General features: G+C 36.2%; 3 protein-coding genes, 1 long non-coding RNA gene and 1 other non-coding gene across 6 annotated transcripts in view; 2 read left to right on the top strand and 3 right to left on the bottom strand.

Moving 5' to 3' along the window:
- The window catches only part of LOC116306029 (uncharacterized), a 328067-nt gene extending 326168 nt beyond the window's left edge, over positions 1 to 1899 (bottom strand). Inside the window, exon 1 of the long non-coding RNA XR_016120389.1 lies at positions 1880 to 1899. This is a non-coding gene — a long non-coding RNA (uncharacterized LOC116306029). The remainder of the gene's footprint in view (positions 1 to 1879) is intronic.
- A 2697-nt stretch (positions 1900 to 4596) lies between these two features.
- LOC148909579 (uncharacterized) lies at positions 4597 to 9195 on the bottom strand. Of its 2 annotated transcripts, XM_089033732.1 has the most exons (6): positions 8948 to 9195; positions 8763 to 8803; positions 8640 to 8675; positions 7431 to 7475; positions 5546 to 5677; positions 4597 to 5272 (listed from the first exon to the last, which is right to left on the bottom strand). In XM_089033732.1, the coding sequence occupies exons 1-6, from the start codon at positions 9130 to 9132 to the stop codon at positions 4794 to 4796; spliced, it is 918 nt and encodes a 305-aa protein (XP_088889858.1). In that variant the 5' UTR covers positions 9133 to 9195; the 3' UTR covers positions 4597 to 4793. The 2 variants fall into 2 exon arrangements, with proteins under 2 accessions (XP_088889858.1, XP_088889859.1); XM_089033733.1 differs by lacking the exon at positions 8640 to 8675.
- Positions 9196 to 12546: 3351 nt separating this feature from the next.
- Positions 12547 to 17500, top strand: LOC148909577 (uncharacterized). The gene is made up of 5 exons (XM_089033735.1): positions 12547 to 12706; positions 14460 to 14538; positions 15129 to 15208; positions 16180 to 16327; positions 16882 to 17500. Exons 1-5 carry the CDS (start codon positions 12611 to 12613, stop codon positions 17211 to 17213), a joined length of 735 nt encoding a protein of 244 aa, XP_088889861.1. The 5' UTR covers positions 12547 to 12610; the 3' UTR covers positions 17214 to 17500.
- Positions 15978 to 16050, top strand: Trnat-agu (transfer RNA threonine (anticodon AGU)). Its single transcript has one exon. It is a non-coding gene; the product is annotated as a tRNA-Thr (tRNA).
- On the bottom strand, positions 17498 to 20557 carry LOC148909576 (uncharacterized). Its single transcript, XM_089034195.1, has 2 exons — positions 20216 to 20557; positions 17498 to 19160 (listed from the first exon to the last, which is right to left on the bottom strand). The coding sequence occupies exons 1-2, from the start codon at positions 20555 to 20557 to the stop codon at positions 18324 to 18326; spliced, it is 1179 nt and encodes a 392-aa protein (XP_088890321.1). The 3' UTR covers positions 17498 to 18323.
- Between the last annotated feature and the right edge of the window lie 219 nt (positions 20558 to 20776).

Genomic DNA, 20776 nt, shown 5'->3' with positions numbered 1-20776 from the left:
AGGGAATTAGTAGTCCTCTGTCATGTTAGTGTAGAATCACTCTTATAACTCCCAGCTGATGATAACTCTGACAGTCACTGTAAAGTACTGTAAAAGGCAATGAAAATTAAAATATTAATAGGGGATTTCAGTTAACTATGTACTCTATGGAATAGTACATGTAAGGTCTTTTTGATTACTTACGGGCATTGTGCAACAAAATCCACAAAGCTCTCTAGGTAACTGAGTACTGAAAAAAATGGAAGAGGAAATTAAATGAAAATATGAGAATATGTTGAAATGCTTATATGTCCATAGAAAATGTCAAAGGAAATTTACTTTTCTTGTCTTCTAAAATACTTATATTTCCTTATAAAATAACTGTTATAAATCTTGACATTATGACTGGTTGGGAAAGGGTGCTTTATTTAACAATTATTTGCCCAAAGTGAAGCAAATAACGGGGAACATTTACCAAGACGTGAGTCTTCGAGCAGCGAGGTAAATATTCCCCAATAATCACTGAGCCTGAGGCAAATAATTGTTTTAGTATAAATACACAGGTGATTCTTTCAAAAAAAAGAAAGAAGATAGAAGGCAATTTTTTCCGGTAACAGCAACAAAGTGGCTGGCTGCCATTTTGGATTTTTGCTTGAGGTGATTATCATGTGATAGTGTGAGTTTCTTGACCAATCAGCGCGCGAGATTTTCTATAATCACCTGCTTATTTTTACTAAGATAGCATACAGAATATGCACACACTTTCAGTTGCGTCATTTCTTCAATAAAAAATGTCGAAGGAAAATTTCTTATTCCTCTGTGTTGATGCTTTGTGCTAGATATTTGTGCTCATGTATGAACACTGGCCATTAAAAAAAGCTTTCAAGTTCATTAGGAAAAAGGAATTTGATTTGAGTGAGAATATTACCATCCTTTAAGGTAAGTATGAAAGTTCACTTTGAAAGTGTCATTCGACCAGGATAATTAGTTTTAATGCCAATATCAAGATGTGGAACAGATAACTCATTATTCATCAGAGAAAATGGATGAGAAAATTTAAAAAAAACTTGTCTCATATAGTCAACTCATTAATCATTTCAAGACGTACTGTACCCCACTTTGCAATGTCACAAACATTTCAAGGCCCTGGATTTAAAGAATTCAAAGGCGACCCATACTACATTGTACCTCAGTCACAAAATTAACAGCTTTAGTGCTTTAATTATTATAGCCTATAATCCTATAATGTATAATGAAAGATAAAAAGAAACTATCTACTGTAACATTTATTTATTGTACTTACGTTAAAGTTCCATTTAATCTAAACTGTATAATACTGTGCATAGTACTGGGAAACAGTCATCACATGCTGTAGTGCTGCGCAGTCCGTTAGGTTGAGTCTCTGAAGAAAAATGAATTTATAATAATGATATTATAACAATAAATAAGTATTTTACTCAAGGAACCCACTTTTTGTTTCTCTTTTTATCTTATTACGCGACTATATTATGTGCATATTCAAATTTAGGCCGTAGTAAACTTTTGTTGTTGTTTCTGTTGTCGTTGTTGTCGAGGGTAAAGTAGTACGAACTATTATATTTGTAGCTCCAAAAACGGAGCTAAATGTAAAATAATCTTTAAAAATAGAATTTCGAATGAAATATAAGCTGAAGCATTGAAAGTAGAAAGTATTTTTAAGACCTTAGCTCAATATATCTGTAAAACAATTTTGGGGCACTTTTTCTCCTGTTGGTATGCACGCACTTCAACACGTGCTTCAGAAAATACGTTTTTTTTCCTTCCAAAAAATCTTAAACACTTTAAATAAACAACAACAGAAGAAAACAACATATATTGTAAAAGCCATAAGAGTTATGAAATATTCTTAGCCATTTCTTACCGTGCAAATATCGATATCCGTTTTCTATACATTTTCACACTTCCTATCCGCCATGTTGTTCTTGTCCAACTATGACCGCAAAGCAGGAAGGGCATAAAGTTTTTCAAAATCACGTGGCCCTAAATTAACTGGGCTTCCTGTGTCATGATACATTATTACTCCGCCGGCTTTCTCGTTTTTGTCTACTTGGCATTCACTTCTTGTACAAACCAACGCACAGCTAAATAGTGACCGCTATTACAATACAGTGAAACCTCTATAATACGGAAAAGAAATTTTAAGGACCATTAAAAAGTGTGCGAGCTAGGTTTAGCCAGGACACAGGCAGCCCAAACAATGCATCTGTGCTGTCTTTTATACTGAAAAAATCGAAAAATTTGTAAATTAAAAATTGAATTTACTTTGATCTCATGTTGTCCTTAATGCTTTTAGCTGTCTATAGCCATTTTCTCTCATTTTCGCGAAAAAACGGCTAAAGAAAGCTAACGCTCTAGTACTGATAATCTAGAAGAATTAGGTATCAATAGTTATTCCTGATTGGAAATACGGGACTGTGCGATAATTATCAGGAGGGGGGCTGAAAAATGAGATATATCAAGGAAAAGATTAGACAGTACCCCCCTTAAAAACAAAATTTTAGTTCTTACCCCCGCCCTCTCTGTATGTTAAAAATAACGTTGACCCCTCCTCCCCCTTCCCCAATGATTACCATTCTTCAATTAGAAATGTCTTTATTTGAATACCTGTTGTCATGCTACTGCAAGCCTGTGTTTAGTTGTTCGATGTCCTCGTCTGCAAATAGTACTTCATAGCAATGTTCAACAAAACCGTCCATTTCAGAGTCATCTGATTCCACATCAGCAGAGCTGTATTTAGAAGAATCAGAGTCGTATCGGGAATCACTGGACGGGAATTCTGTACTACTATCACTGGAATTAATTCTTTCATCCCTAGGTGCACGTGTTTCAGGAAGCGCAGCTTTATTTCCTGTTAATACGTTTAGATTGTTCTGCTTGAGCAAGGGCGGATCCAGCCAAAATTGGGGGGGGGGGGGGGGAGCTAAATTGAGTTTCTTCCGTCAACACAACAACAACAAAAAAGACAATAAAAAGCATCTAATTCTTCAGCTTTTATTTTGTTTTCTGCTGAAGGAGGGCTTGAGTCCCACTTTGTCCCCCTGGATCCGCCATTGTTGAGGTAAATCTTTAATAGTTGTTTTGCTGTCAGAGAATCCGGTTTGGAAGAGTGTTTTGTTCAGCTTAAACTCAAGATGTTGCGCAAAACAGTGGTTTCATCAACCATCAATTTCTAGCACACCTCTTCATTTCATTCACGTTGGATGAGGTTAACCTACCAGAAGCAAACATCTGCTTGATTCGTACACTTGGAAGTTATCGGTCGACTTCGTCACTCAGACTGGTCACATTAGATGAAATGTATCCGCTTGGTAAGGCTGATGTGTCACCGAGATCGGTGAGATCTGAAGATCTGAAGCCAGAAAGAGAAAGAAGCAGAAAAAAGAAAACAGGCAAAGAAGAGGAAGCTGAAAGCTTCAGATAACAGAAGGAAAAGAGCTTGCACTATATTTAGATCGTTGGGAGGAGCTCCTACTGAATTTTACTATGAACCAGATAAATATGGAATGCCGCAAGTAGAATGTCCATTTCAGGCGGGGTAGCGGTTGTCTCTAGCTGATTGGTTGCGGCAGTGTGCAAGAATTTCTTTCGGCTCAGCGCCCGTGCTAGCTTTGATTAAAAAACCGCAGACATCTGAAGCCGTCTAAGTCGCGTAATTTTGAAAATGGTTAATAATAAAGATAATAAATAATAAAGTTAACAAAATGAAGCAAACAATTGGTGAAATGAAGAGAAGTGAAAAAGAGAGGAATATAATGGGGGAAAAAAAAGGGTAGGAAATTTAAAAAAAAAAAAGGGTAGGAAATTAAAAAAAAGAAGAAGAAGAGAAGAGAAGAGAAGAGAATAAGAAAAAGAAGAACTGAGCACATAAAATGAAGGTAAACGAAAATATTACAATGTTTTATAACTCCACGAGCATAAACAAACTCCGTTAATAATATACAGCTACTTGCAAGAAGGTTGTCCCTACCAGAATAGAACATTTGTAATCTAGTAAATTTGTGATTTACTAAATTTACCGATTAGGAATAAATTATCACTGACGTCAGACTCGAATTCATCAGTAAGAAAAAAATAATTTTGGACGACATGATGTAATCGGCATGCAGATGAAGATGTAATTTCAAAGTTAAAACGAAAATGAATAAATAAAGAATAAGATCAGTATTTGTTTTTGTACGTTTCTGCTGGTGTAAAATTGTGGCTATCATGCAGTAAATAAATAGGTTGACATAATAACAATACTAAAAGAATTTCCCTTTAGACTGGGAAAACTAACGTAACTAAAACTACTAATTCTAGCCCGCGCTGCCTGGCGTTTCTGATATGTTGGTAATAGTCTGACGTCAGTGATAATTTATTCCTAATCGGTAAATTTACTAGTAATGATGAATAGGTAAATTATACACCGTGAAAAGATGAAAAAACTTACTGACGTTTCGGACGCTAGTCCTTCGTCGGAGTAAAAGAGGTAAATTTACTAAATCACTAATTTACTAAATTACAAATGTTCTATTCTTGCATGACAACCTTCTTGCAAGTAGGTGTACATCATATACAAATATCCATGTCAAATCGTACTTAATGAATGAATATTTTATTCTAAGCTTTTCTTGAATTATTTATACACCGATGCATTTATTTCACTTTGTGATTTCTAATTATCGGCCTTTTTATTATGACCGATTCTACTGTTACATCCTACATATATTGCTTTGGAGAGCGTGTTTTATTTAGCATACAGTAATAAGCGTGTCATCATTTTTTCGTTAACAGTGTTACTTTGTGCACACTGCGCATGTCAATTCTAAGCCTTGCTTATAAGGATTGCAAGGCAGAGAACCACAAACCCCTTGAACTGGATACAAAAGAGCGCCATTATAATTCTTATGCGAACCAACGACAGTTTCTGCATCCCTGTCGACGCAGATAAAATCTCTTGGGTGGGGATGAGAGTAATGCTCCGTCATTAGGTAGCCCCAGTACTCCGTCTTCCATCCCGCGGGACACACGTTTGTCCCAGGGATCATCAATTTGGCAGTACGGGAAGGTGCATAACATACAGCACATGGAGCTTCGTGATCATGAAGTGGTTTTGTGAATAACTGCGCGTTGTCGCTGACTTCGTATTCGGTACCATACATTCTTCCACCATTTTGGAAACCAGGTTTGGCATTCACATATTTGGGATTCTCTGTGAGGCACATGTAGTTTGTGCCACCACCAGTATGCGTGTAGTGCTCCCCACCAATGATACCTTAGTGAAGAAATATAATTATTAAATTCAAATAACATTTCAATATTTCAATTTATCTTGACAATAGAAAGGAACCCCAAAACGAAGGAATCAGTGAACAAAACATAACACAAGACGCTGACACACATTACATGTGCAAAACAAAAACAAAACAAAAAGCGAAGACAAAAACAAAAACAAAAAATAAACAACACAAAAAGTACCCACGTAAGACAAGACAGTGTAGTTAACAAAGCATAACTCCAGCGCAAGTTGAAAAATCTCACTCTTTACCTTTGTAAACGAGAGAAGAAATACGAGGGCAAGAAGTCTTTCCCCATCTAACGTACTGCACCCCGCCACCTGGAGGTCCTCGAGGACCTCTTGCTCCATTGATTCCTCGAACCCCTCGAAATCCTCTTGGTCCTACAAACGAAAAATGTTTAAGCACAATGTAGGATCTACTTTAATTATAAGGAAAGTAGAAGGACAGGGTAAGATTGTATAGAAAGTCAACCCTTATCTTTGACTTACAGTATGGGGTATTGAAAAAATTGAACCACGTATTTGAAATTGAAATTCCATACATTTGTGTTAGCTAGTTTCAGTGATTTTTATACCTTTATATAGTATAATGAATTAATAGTTCCACAGGTAGCCCAAGCTTGGTTTCTGTGGTGTCCTGTTATAAGGAAATGTATGGGGAATCATCAAAAATTTCAATAAAATCATCAAAACGTGAAATAAAGCCTCGAAGTTTTACATAATCATTGAGAAATAGCACTTCTTTCGCTCTGCGTGGTTATTTTTTGAATTTAGCCCGTTTTAAGGATTTTTTCTCCCACCAGTAAGAAATAAGAGAAGGTTGGAAACTCGGGATCCAAAAGTGAGCCATCACGAGTCTTTGAAACCTCGTACGTCTTCGAATTTTCTTTCCAGCGCCAAATTTTAGTCATGACCCTTCTCTCACATCCCTATAGAACCGAGAAAGTGGCATTAGAGATTAGTCTTCGCGTCTTTAAGCCATGAAATTTGCCTGTATTCACATACTACCTCGCTTGTTCTGACCCGTACTTGGAGCTCACTGTACACCAATTCAACGGATTTCTTTCGGCAACCGACCCGAGGTCACGCCGGAAGTCTTCGTATCGTAAATGCGGATTCGATTTGGATATCGTATTTCTTCGAAATTATGGTGAGTGTATTTTTTAACGGCCTAAGATACAAAAGTATTTAACTTATGATTTCGAAAATTATGGTGAGTGTATTTTTTAACGGCCTAAGATACGAAAGTATTTAACTTATAATTTCGAAAATTATGGTGAGTGTATTTTTTAACAGCCTAAGATACGAAAGTATTTAACTTATGATTTCGAAAATTATGGTGAGTGTATTTTTTAACGGCCTAAGATACGAAAGTATTTAACTTATAATTTCGAAAATTATGGTGAGTGTATTTTTTAACAGCCTAAGATACAAAAGTATTTAACTTATAATTTCGAAGAAATACGATATCCAAATCGAATCCGCATTTACGATACGAAGACTTCCGGCGTGACCTCGGGTCAGTTGCCGAAAGAAATCCGTTGAATTGGTGTACAGTGAGCTCCAAGTACGGGTCAGAACAAGCGAGGTAGTATGTGAATACAGGCAAATTTCATGGCTTAAAGACGCGAAGACTAATCTCTAATGCCACTTTCTCGGTTCTATAGGGATGTGAGAGAAGGGTCATGACTAAAATTTGGCGCTGGAAAGAAAATTCGAAGACGTACGAGGTTTCAAAGACTCGTGATGGCTCACTTTTGGATCCCGAGTTTCCAACCTTCTCTTATTTCTTACTGGTGGGAGAAAAAATCCTTAAAACGGGCTAAATTCAAAAAATAACCACGCAGAGCGAAAGAAGTGCTATTTCTCAATGATTATGTAAAATTTCGAGGCTTTATTTCACGTTTTGATGATTTTATTGAAATTTTTGATGATTCCCCATACATTTCCTTATAACAGGACACCACAGAAACCAAGCTTGGGCTACCTGTGATAGTTCAGACTCAATTGAGACGAAAGGTTTCGCTATATTAAGCTAGTTTTGTTTGGAATTATCGTATCATCGGCAGTCAATCGTTGCTGCATGCTGATTAAGTATGGATGCTTTGTGGCTGGTCAGGCTTTTATTTCTCACCCCTTGGTCCTTGTTCACCATCTCTTCCATTGTGACCGTCCTTTCCTGATTAAAAAAAAAAAAGAAGAAAAAGCAACACTTCAAAGTTTGAGCATTTTACACGGCAAGTGTGGCAATATTCGTAGTCCATACTTTAAGTACGTTGAAGCAAAGCAAGACAAATGGTGTCCATGTATAGTAGCGCAAACCTTTTTCGACTTTAGTTTAGTTTGGAGCACCCGAGAAGGGCTTAGCCAAGATTTTCCGAGGGGGAGGGGGGAGATTCAAAAATCCCCCATTTCAAGTATTTGAGTCTGCCGCCCAAAACGTGGAACCAAAACAAAAAACAACAGCAAAAAAGTGTGAATACCTTTTACTTCATTTTATTAAAGAAATTAAAAATTAAATCGAAAGTTACCATATGAATTATGAAAAGCGTCCCTTTGTTGTAACGAGGAGGGAACCTTGGCCACCTTACCCCCTCCCCCTGCCTACGCCCCTATAAATTAATAGATAGGTTAAATTTCGGCAGAACTAAAGAAAATTCCTATGTTAAACACTTATACCTTAAATCGTCTTAATTATAAATCAGTTAAATGTAAAAGTAACTTCTGAAATATTAACGCAAACTGAATATGTTATATATACTACAGCAAGAGAAAGAAAGAAAGATCTGAAAATATACGCGTATATTTGGGTATGCTCTGTTGAGCAACAATTATTCTTGACAAAATTTTATCACCTTCATTTATAGCCAAATGATCTAGCCTAGAGTGATTTTCATATGATCGTGAAAGAATAGGCAAACTAATAGTTAGTAGTAGACTCTAAACCAATGATTTTCTTTTGTTCTTTATCAACTATTACAAACTAAATGGTCTATTTTCTTTCACGGTCATATGGCAATCACTCTAATGTATTACGTGCAGCTATGCCTTTTTGTTATGCATGGTAGATATCATTAATTGAGAAAAATCAATCATCTACAAATGTCATATAATGAAGTTATTTGATTTAAACCATTTAATTAATTGTGTTTACACAAGCTTGTGCTTAAAAGTTATTCCGCTGACGGTTTTGTATGTTTTTAAATTTTTTTTTTTACACTGCTGCACACTGGTGTGGTCAGTGTATCTATATCAAAACGCCAAAGGAGTGCAAGAATTGAAAGATATACTCTATCTCTACTAAAGCATATTTGATTTAAAAATATGTAGCATTTTTATATACCTGGCTTCCCTGGCATACCATCACGACCATCTCTTCCTATCGAAAACAAGCAAGATCATTTATAGCTTTCCGAATGTAATCATTCCCTTTAAAAAAATTAAGATGATACGATGCGGAATGTACCTCTGAGTTGCTGCACACCCAGGGCTTCAAGACGTCGAATTCTGTAAAAAATAATTAGTTATTTTTCACTGATTGAAAATATACGCCATGTATGAGATATACAAAAGTTATAAATCAACTTGAGCTTGAAGTCAATGACTAACAATCTAAATAGCATTAAGCAGTCTGGTACTTGGTTTGCCTACCTTGCTTCCATTCTTGCAAGGATTGCCAAGATTTTAAAACTAGGAGCTGGTTTAGCGGTGGGAAGATTATCTGCTCTTAACTCTGCCGGAAGACTCTCTAGCTTCTCATCTTTCTCTTCCTCAGTGGCCAGAGTCACAACTAAAGGAATTAAAGCGAAAAGCAGAAAACTTTTATGAAAAATCATTTTCTGGTAATTCCGACTAAGATCCGAAAAAAAGATTAGAACTCCTTGCTCTGAGCAAGCCAGCCAAAGGAATGAGGTCTGTAAAGAAAAATAAAATGTTTAAAGGTAATTTTAAAGGGTGTTGGCTTGCATCAACACTACTTATTTGTAATTGGTTATCTGTACATTACCCACTTACCCAATTGTCTATATATGGATATCGATCTCTTTTGATTGGTCGGTACGACATTGCTTGTAGTAATATCATAGGAAGCAAAGCGTAGCTGATCATTCGTTTATGATGTGAATTTTAAACGGACACAGATATTTATCGGCTTCGATTCTGTCCTGGAACTGAAAATGGTTGCTGGTCGACGGAGGATGGCAGTATATTAGGCAGAGGCTGCGGAACGGTTTGAAAGGAGGGTGTGGGGGGATGGAGATGCATGATCACTACATTGCCTGCTGATCCACCTGAAAACAGTTAACAGTTTACTAGAGTGTATATGTACTACAGTTGTCAGTCAAAAGACCCAAAAAGACCCTTCATAAGTCATTCACTTTGATGAACTCCATGCTATGTTTTTCTTGATTACCTCGTCCATGCATGTCTAATAACTTTTACTTTTGTTAAAATATTTTAAAGTTAAATTTATACGCCAAAATTTTGCGGTAATACTGGACAATCCCACCACCCGATTCCCCCGCCTATGTTAGACTCATGAAATGTATAAAAAGGAAAAAGAATTTCGATTTAAATTTTTCTTTGATTGCCATAAATATCATGTTGTTATTCTACATGCATCAAGTACCGCGGTCATTAACTCGACACAAGCCAGCAGTTTGCTAAAAAGTCCTTTCATAACTCGATGTTTTTCTTGATTACCTCGTCCATGCATGTCTAATAACTTTTACTTTCGTTAAAATATTTAAAGTTAAATTTATATGCCAAAATTTTGCAGTAATAGGACAATCCCACCACCCGATTCCCCCGCCTATGTTAGACTCATGAAATGTATGAAGAGGAAAAAGAATTTTCGATTTAAATTTTTCTTTGATTGACATAAATATCATGTTGTTATTCTACATGCATCAAGTACCGCGGTCATTAACTCGACACAAGCCAGCAGTTTGCTAAAAAGTCCTTTCATAACTCGAGAAGGTTAAGTAATTTGTAACCTCTGGTATTATTACTTTTTGATATAAATAAAACTACTAACGAGAAAAAAGAGTTCTAATCATGAAATATTTGCAGCAGTACATAAAATATGAGAGAGAGAGAGTTCTGTTCTTCTCATTTAACTAAACCTTGCGGTCCTTTTAAACAGCTTAAAACTTCATTACTCAAATTTGTAGATGAATATTATTTGACATTTTCATCCAAGCATAGAATAAATTGTATTTGTATAAATAAGATTTTAAACAAGTTGAAAGCATTTGTATCTTTCAGTATAAATCGTAAAATATGAGAGCGTTTCCTTAACACATTTGTCTGGAACATGCAACTTTTCTGAGAATCACTCGTAAGCTAAGAAATGTTAATGTTAACGTTTTGTAGCTAAAACTTAAACAAAGGATCAAAAAAATTTTTTAGTTCATGAAACTTGCATGACTTGTCACATCAGGAGGGATCGAAATAAGAAGTAAAAAATATATAACATCGAAGATACACCATCAGTGGCGGCCTAAGAATTCGAAGGATTTCAAGGGGGTGATTGTTACCTAGAAAGGCCGTTATTTTCCAACTCAAAATGGGGTTGGCTAGTCACCGAATTCATCATTACCCCCATCTCCCCCTTACCCCTCCCCCCTCCCCTGGTTCCGCCTTTGACCATGAAAAACATAAGAAATATCATCTTAAGCGCTAGCCATAACTCTAAATTTATACTCAACTCTAACCCTTCGCACTGAATTTATACCTAATCGAAAAAAACATAGTCGGGTTGAGATTTTTCAAACATCGAACTAGACTGAAGGGTGTCAGGTTCTGGATGAACAATAATGAGGCTAATGTTATTTTACATATTGCAATTTTGCAGCAGCTCTCGAACAGGGATTCAAATTACATCCTGAACAAAGCACTTTTTCACTCTTCAAGCTTGTGTCTCATTCTTAGCTTTGATTGATTAGCATTTTAATTAAACCATGTTCACTTGGCCTCCATACCAGTACTGATATAACTGATTGATTAGTCACCTTCAGCCAATCATAGAATCATAAACGTCTCAGCATTTATGCGTGTTATAAATATGCACTGTCAGAAATATATGGCTGGCATATCCAGAAACTTGAGCAGATCAAGAATGTTTAAATAAATTCGAATATTGCTGAAACTACTTCAAACACTAAAGTAGTTTTGAAACTGGGACGTAAGGCGGGACAGCATTGAGCACTTGAGCTTGTCTTGATATTACAGTCTGGTTTTATCATTCTTATCATCTCTTATTATCATCATCTCTCACCAAAATAGCAGCAGTCATGACAACTGAAAACATTTTTTTGCAATTATTCCTTCAAAATTCCGCTAAGAAGGTCACATTTCGAGGTTGGTTACTTAATTTATCAGCAATTCTTTTTTTATAAATAAGAAACATAAAAACCCGTCGCAATGGCGTGACTCTGAATAAGGCAACTGCTATTAAACTTTATTATCAGAAACACTTAGTTACAAGTCAGTTATTCAGTCTTAGAAATTAATCTATTTATGTACTGCGCAAAGATGCGCACCAAATATTAGGTAAGAAAACAGAAACAGGAAGCTAGAAAATGAACTTCGAAGGGTGGGAGAAAAGTTGGTGGGTGGTTATTTAATATTTACTCAAGCCAAAGAAAACCGTAGTGTACCATTCTGCCACGAAAAGTGAAAATTTGACAGTAGTGGTTCAATTATGACTCCTTTACTATGAGTTGCTGTGCATTTATACAGGGTATTTGCGCCAAGAATTTGCGTTCTCTGCTCTGCCCTTTTCGACTTTTCCTATTTTGTTCATCTGACATCGAGACGGCCCGTTTCCGAAGCCTCAGCTCTCTCCTATTACGAGTGATCCAAAGCGCCCATAGTCTTTATCTTGATAATATAGCAGTGGCATAGCCAAAAAAAACAGTCCAAATTAATCAGAACTAATATAATACAATTACTCAAGCGAAAGGATAAATAATTTGTATGGATAGCAAATCTAATAGGAAGAGAAAAGCAGGAAAACCATTACAGTTAAACTATGACGTATTTGGACGTTAAAGTGAAAATGACGTCAGAGTTAACAGCGCTGTTATCTTGAGTATTATTAGAGATTACTTCACATCTTGGACATGCGAATTGCTTCAAAAGTATGAGATAAAAAAGAAGAGGAAAATTGGAAAAGAAAAAAGAAAAACGAGACAGAAATATTTTTTATTGCATTACAATGCATTGTGGGATAGGATAAAGGTAGCCCATGTCTTTAAATCAGTCAAGTAAAAACGAAAGAGTTACTGTAATAGTTTATGTACTCGATCCACGATGATATGGCCAGGTGTTGTAGCTTCAAGGTTACTCCTTAATCTTAGATTTGGATTTCTTATAAGTAACGGCTTCAACTCTAGTGCCACAAATAAGGTAAACTTCCAGTAATTAATGCCGTAGGCATAATTTTTAAAGTGCAGATCTTCTTCCTAAAACTGCAGCTATCTTTCCAGTTTTGGATGATATAATGGACATTTTAAACATTTTATGCTAGGGTAATCTTATTCTCTTATTGACAGTTGTCCATACGAGCATATTTTATAATAATCAAACTCACTTTCCCTTGTCGCCATCTTGGGTTTTAGCAACAGTGTTGTCTGATCATTTTTCGCTAGTTAGTTCCCTAGAACCAACGTGGCTTCCGTGTCTATAACTTTCTATTCTAGTGGAAATGATTGCAAATATTTATAATTCTGGGGGACAGCATCTTTAGTGCTCTCATATTAAGCCTATCGCCATGGAAACTGTGCCAAGTACGAATACTGCAGTAGTAATTGTCATGATTTTATAGTAGTCTGGGGACTAGAACAGATTTCGTATCAAGTGAAAGAATTGTTTTCTCTTTCTCAATTATCTGATCCAAACACATTGCCAGGACATCTTATATTAAACAGCTGAAAACCACTGCACTTTGCATTATAATTTTCTACCAATGTATTTTTACTGGTAGCATGTATGGGATATGCTGCTAAAGCGTCCTCTTTCACCACAGTGGTTTTTAAGGTTCTAGCCCTGCAGATACCATATGTGCATTGAGTTTGTTTGGAGGGTTGTTCTCTTGTATGCTATGAGGGTTTTTCTCCCTTCATAAAAATCAACATGGGAGTTGAGTGTTGTTTGCATAGAACATTAAATGTATGGTGGTAGGGTGTGTGATTGAAAAGTGTTCCAGTTAGTGCAAAAGAGCTAGAACAACTTAGACAATTAACATGTAGTTCATCCAATCAGAGTGCTCAGACTTTTGCATTCATGGTTATGCAAATATTCAGACTAGTATATGGGAGGAAAGACTAATGGTGCAATAATTAGGCATGGTAAGGATATTTTTTCAGGGTTTGCTGAATAAATAAAAAATAAATTACCTTTACTGTAGAGAGGGTGACATGTCATAACAGTCACAATCAATAAACTTGCATGTGGCCCTTAATCCTCTGAAGGAGACGGGAATGCCATTTTACGTGGTCATCTGAGCCACAACAAAAGTATAACCATTTGCAAATAATTATTTTTAGAACAAATTAATACAGCACCTTCTAAATTCAGATGAAAGACCCTGAGTGTTGCTCTAGCTGAGGCTTAAATGAACCACAACCTCTTGCACGACAGACTCTCATCCAACTCACTGATCTTGTACTGGGTAGGCAGTTAAAGAGATGGGACCACCATTTTATGTGGTCATCTGAGCAACATCGAAGGTTTAACCAGATTTTTTCCCTCACATTCATTAGAAATTATATACATTGTCATTTAATATCCACATCAATCACAGCTAACCTACTGCTAAAGAAGTGCTTCAAGGCTGCAATCAAACCATACCCAGAAGCATAGCCTATTAATTATTATTATTATTAATATTATTATATTTAGCAAATTGATTTGATTGTTATATACTAGTATAGCAAATGCTATAGCTACTTCTGCTAAATGTTCATTATTTTTTGAATATCAGAATTTAGTTTTATAGTTGTTAGTAATTTAGGATTTAAAAAAATTCAATTTGAAAAATAATTTCTCAAAAAGTGGGGGGATGGGGTCTAAAGCCCCTCTAGCACCTATGTCCGAGCTTCAATTAAACTGCTATCTATATGCAGTTGTTTGTAGTTACGTCAAACAATTTATTTTTTAGGCAAAAGTAGTGGCATCAGTGTTTGTATCAGCAGCTCAAGCAGCAACAAGGAAGCACAAGAGTCCAAGAACAATAGAGGGTGTGTAAATATATATATCTATATTTTTTCCCATAATACTGCATGGCTTATAATACTAAATATATGAAAGAACCAAAACAAATTCATGGAATGAACTTATTTGCAAAGCCTCCTCCAAATTTCTTTGGCTGTTTTTTCTCCCTGGGCTTCCTGTGGTGAGGTTTAACACAGGGTTCCCAAAAGAGAATATATGGGGTACTCTGCAGAGGGGGCTATTATTTGCTCTTAAAGTAAGTTCTTGGTTCTGGTAATTATGCCATTATTGTTCTTCTTAATTGCACTTGGAGAATCATTTTCGTGTTGAAGTAAGTTTTGGTGGTTTTAGTGGAATAGAATACCTTTATTTAAACATGATAAAATGGAAAGCTAAAAGCTTGTGTAAGTCGTGGATGTTAATCAAGGCCTATTTTATGAAATTCCATAGACATATGCTGTTAAAAGTTTGTGTTGTCTGACAATGTCATGAAGCACTTTAAATTGGTGGACCTTCACCAAAACCCTGTTTTATTTTTTAAGGCAAACTGTATGCTTTTGCACGACTGTGGGTTGGAAGCATTCACAAATATGAAAACTATGTTTTCTTTTCTTAGTTGTGTGTAATGACTTGACAAAGGAAAAGGTTGATGCTATTGTCAATGCAGCAAACTCCTGGCTCAAGCATGGAGGAGGGGTATGGAAACCTTTCTGTTCAATTTTTTTAACATATCTTCAAAACTTCATGAATAATTAATGAGCATTTAGACCTATCAGGTCCTTCGAAGCCATCATGTCCATCATGCATAGATCTTTATACCTGATAATAGTTCAACATGGATATCTTTATATAAAGATTTTGAAATCTTTATAAAGGACCAAAAGAGTACAAGAGCATGTCACAAATAAGGACCCTAAATGCTCATTCTATTATTCATTAATTTTTGAAGTCATTTAATAAACTTGCAGATCATGTTTTATCAGGTCTAAAACCAAAAAAATAACCATTATATAGAAGAATAGTAAATGTTAAAAAAATAAAACTATAAAAGATAAAAAGACTAGTGAAAAAGCAAGACCAAAAAAACAAACAGAAAAAAAAAAAAAAAATCAATAATGAGTGAATGGATTGATAGATGAATAGATGAATGAATAAATATATGGATGGATGGATCAATGAAGTAATCAATGAATGAAGCTTGGAAAATAATTATATTTAAACTAAGATCTATATATAATAGTAATAAGTGATAAGAAAAAGAAACAGAATAATAATGACAAAAAAAAAAAAAAAATTAATTAGCTAGCCTATGAAAAGCTAAAAGATGAAAACAAGGATTTTTTAACATACCTCTTAAAACAGGATTACCTTGATTAACATATGTTACTTAAGACTTATGAAAGAAGACAAGATCGTACGTGGCTGTGTGATGTGGTCTGCATATGCTTCACCCATTGTACCCTTGTCTCCAGTAGCTCAGTGGTTAGAGCATCCGACTAGTATCCGGAGGATCATGGGTTCGATTCCTGTCTGGAGCTCAGATTTTTCTGAGTCAGAGGTTGTTCCAATCTTGTCTTCTTTCATATGTTATTCTACTCTATTCCTTTACTTGAGACTTATTATTTATAATAATTATTAGTATTAATACTTATATAATTTATTTAAAGGTTGCAGGTGCCATTGTAAGAAGTGGAGGAGAAATCATCCAGCAAGAAAGTGATGAATTTGTGTCTAAAAATGGTCCCCTACCAACAGGAGATGTAGCTGTAACAACAGCTGGAAACTTACCTTGCAAAGTAATCATTCATGCAGTTGGTAAGTCTAGTTATTTGACAGATCCAAAGGACCATTTATTTTTTACGGGCATGGGAGGGCTGGTAGGTTTCTGTGTATTTTAAGTATTAAGAAAATGACAGTCTTCCCGACCTGAATTTTTTAAAGTGGTCCCCTATTAAAACAAGAAAATTTTTTGTATAAATTTTCTAATTATCTACTTATTTTTGGGGTGGCTTCCTTAAATGCCATATCTTTTTATATAGCTCCTTTCATCCCACTAGCCTTCCCATGCCTGTAAAAAATAAACAGTGTCTTATAATTATGATAATGCTTGATAAAATCTTTTAAGCCGTTGCCTCTGGTGTCACACAAGAACACCTCAGACACCAAGGGGGTGAGAGCAACAACTTGTAGTACCCTGACTTTGCTTAGCAGACAGTTTGTTTGAGAGTTTGATAAAATGTTATCTTTTTTAGTCTCTTATGTTCACATTTATATCAGCAAACATTACCCCTGTGTCCTTTTTTATTTCATTCTGTTGGGAATGATGGCAACGCATACTAAGGGGGCAAATCCCTGCTTTACTTTTATAGGTCCAGTGTGGAGAGGGGGAGATGCAAATGAGGAGAAAGACCTGCAATCAGCAGTACTTAACTCTCTGGAAGAATGCCATCGTCGTAACTTGACAAGCGTTGCAGTCCCTGCAATCAGTAGTGGCATCTTTGGATTCCCCAAGGATCTATGTGCCAAAATTCTTTTCTCAGTAGCTATTGATTTCCTTAGCTCGAAAGAGGAAACTACTCTTACCTGTATTCGTTTTACAAACTTCGATAAACCAACTGTTGACGTATTTAAAGATCATGCAGAGACGCTTATCAACAAACCGGGCTTAAAAGTAGAGTTTTATCCACAAAGCATGCTGTAGGTTATGTTATATAAAGATATGGAACACATAAATGAGGTTAACCTCAAATCCACTTAAAAGTCACTAAGTCCAAAGCAATGATGTCGTAGAATATTTCATAAAAATTTCGTTTACAGCTTGGTTACTACTACTAAGCGGTTAAAATCATTTTCATTTTCTGAGTTGGATAAAGAGGCAAGAATTAGAAGTTTGTCTTTAGTTGGCTTTAACAGGAAAACGCTAGGAAGCAAACAGGTTTTGTAGTCACAGAAAATCTTTACCCCCAATAAATGTGAACAAACGTGTTATATGTGAGTTTTTATTCTAACACATGATCACATGCTGCGCATAAACCGTTAAGGAAGTGGAAGGGAGAACGGAAGATTCTCGAAAGTCACGGAGACTTTTACTTCTCATGAAAAAGAATTCTCCCTCTTGAAAATCGGAATCGGTTGAAAATATAATGTTTAAAAGTCTAGTCTATTCGGTGCATTGTTTTCGCGGCTATTGTTATGCTGATTCACCTGGAACCATAGTCCAGTGGATAAACCGTTGTCGTTCACGATACGGAGTCAAGCTCGTCTAGGGAGGGTTAGCACTTGGATGGGTGACCTTAACATTATACCCTACTCGCGCTTTTGCTCCTTTTTTCCGTTTTTCTTTCTTGATATTTAAAATAATGGCAGGCAGATCCACTTTTTAATTCAAAATCCAGCTCAATCCATACGGATCAAAATCAAAACTCAAAACTCGAACAAACCTTTTTATGCTTTCTATAATCGTTTATAGCGCTAGCATTATTTTGTCCTCAAGTAAAAATGTGGCAAAAAAAAAAAAAAAAAAAAAAAAAAAGACTTAAAACAATTGTGAAGGTGATCTACCATGCGTAGACATTAATTTCCGACACGTGATTCGCAGCCCCACCCCCAATCAATCACTTTTATAAATTAGAAATTTTGTGGCCACTCGTTTAACTACAGATTTCCTGCTTTTAAGATGATTTCCGATAATATCGATAGAATGTCGATAAGATAAAGTGATATAAACTGAAAGGATCACAGCGACATTTTATTGTTATTCTAACATAACTATGCCGGGAACAGTTCAAAAATACCCAATGGTATGATATCGTCAAAGTTCGCTGTGCGGAAATGTTTTAATCTCAAGTTCCATTCCATAAATCTCTTTATACCTCTTTTTGAACAACTCCAGCTTGTCTTCAGGAATGAACGCTTGAATAGTTCCATCTCTTTGCTTCTTAAATTCACCTGCCCTCATCGCATAATCGTAAAACTCAGCTGTCCTCTTCACTCCTTTACTAAGAGAGTATGTTTTCCACTTTAGCAATTTTTCAGCCTTGGTGATATTGAGAGGTCCACGTTTAACCGATGGGTAGTAAGTAAAAGCTTTGTCTACTGTAGTTTCATCAAACTTGACGTTTGGAACTCCCACATACTCCCCCAGTAGAGTTATAAACTCTTTCAGCGTTGCAGTCTCCTTGAAAGCCAAGTTGTAAGCTTGATTAAAGACGTCTAGCTGAAGGTCTTTCAGGCTAAGCAACAACATCGCCAAACTCTCTGACATCACGAAACTGAGTTGCTGGTTATGTAACTTTGGGGGGTAAAAGATTGGTCGGTCGATTACATCCTGGAACTTTACCCACAGAAAGTAAATCCAGAACCGATCGGTGTTGTCACGTGGTCCTATGACGTCAGGTATCCTCAGGGATATGTAGTTCAATCGGTGCTCGTTGTGCTCTTTCCGAAGCACTTCTTCACATGCTAGCTTTGAGTCACCATAGTGATCATATCCTGCTTTCTCTTTCAGTTGTTCGTAGTTTTCGAGTCGTATTGCATCTGATTCCTTGCTAGGGCCTCCATGGCTTGATGGTTTACAGACTTCGTAGACTGAATCTGAGCTGATATACACATAACGACCAACACGAGTGCGTAGTAATTCTAAGACGTCCTAAAAGTGAAGATTTTTGAATTAGTTGTCCATACGAATTCGGCTTTAAAATGATAAACAAACCTCTGCTTCCTTCAATTATCAACCTCGTCCTAACCCCTTGTAACCTTCGTTCACATGCAAGGAATCCAATGTGGCGTAGCGGTATTACATTTGCCTATCACCTCTGGGGTTTGGGTTCGATTCCTATACTCACTCAGCCGGCACCACGCGTACCCGTGAGTCTCTTAAGCTTCTTTGATTCCGGGTCACCGGTATTCCTCTCTCCGCTAAACCTATATGTGAGTTAGCTGTTCCGGTGACTTTTTAAAAGAAAGGAAAATAATTACGACATGATTTTGAAAATGAAAATGTTCACGTGGTTTGTGTCACATTTATTGGTGACGCGCGAATCGCATAAGGATGATGGACGGAATGTGTTACAATGATAACCATAGGGAAAGCCATTAATGTTACGGCATAACACACCCGAAAAACCCGGACCAGTGCTTAACTTTCCTGCCCATTTTCCTAACCTCAATTAAAAAATAAAACAGAAATGAAAACTAGTAATATTTAACATGAAGCTCGAGGCTTTCCCCCTTAGCATGTCACGTATTCTCCACGCTTAAATCGAGGTGTCATAACAGCCATTCTCAACTGGAGGTAACTTCTTCCATCATAATTGTATAATATTATTAGAAGTTTAATGTTTTCCTAAAAAATCATCTTATACAGGCAAGAATTTGCAATTGCCCTTACTTGAAAGAATGTAAATTTTAAAATTCACAAGGCATCATTTTTGACGAACAACTGTATGTCTGACGACAAAGGGATCAATTGTTGTCTGTTAATGAAGAAGACAAAGACACCGGCATAAAATAACGTCTATGTTGGAGATGTCATGCAAAGAAAAATATACATACTAATATAGGGTAAACATGAATAACGCGCACTTCTCCAATGTAAATTCTTTGCTATATTTTAAGAATATCAATCGTATGTTGTAATACATGGCATGTGGATCCCAAATTAATTTAAAGCACATGGCATGATCCATATTGGTCTGTTCTTACCTGGAGGTGCTCCGAAATGTAAGAACTAAAGTCATAAACGGCGTCAAAGTAATCTTTATCCTCTATAACTTCAATCAATTCACTGCACGATTTGATCGTATATCTGTCACACTTAACGTGTTTCACGAAGGGCTTAATACGAATCTCAGAATCCCAGTACCAGTTGCCACGGTTCACTATGGTTACATCGGACTTGCGTAAACGTAGCAGAGTTACTAGTTCTGAGCCAATAAATCCATTGCCTCCGAAAACCAGATACTTCTTAATGTGTTCAGCAGTAGAAGAAGACTGAAACTGACTGAGTAATAAAACAAATACCGTGGATAAAATGGTCGCCTGCATCTTGGCGACCTAAAACAAAGAGCGATTGTAGGACAGTAACGCGGGTTACCTGTGGTTTAAATATAAGCTGCGTACATTTCCACCTCAAGTCGAGGTCGCAAGTTTGTCCTTCACTGGGAGTTTAGATTTACTTTGCTTTGCATTTGGAAAATGGGATTTGACGCACTGATAATGAACTGGGTTTTTGAGAGTGGAGAAAAAGTGTTAAATGATCGATAG

This window comes from Actinia tenebrosa, unplaced genomic scaffold (assembly GCF_029948245.1).
Source record: "Actinia tenebrosa isolate PJP-AT-01 unplaced genomic scaffold, QUT_ActTen_1.0 PGA_scaffold2__45_contigs__length_23673736, whole genome shotgun sequence".
In the NCBI taxonomy this organism is placed as follows: Eukaryota; Metazoa; Cnidaria; class Anthozoa; order Actiniaria; family Actiniidae; genus Actinia; species Actinia tenebrosa.
This window is presented reverse-complemented; position numbering and strand designations above follow the sequence as displayed.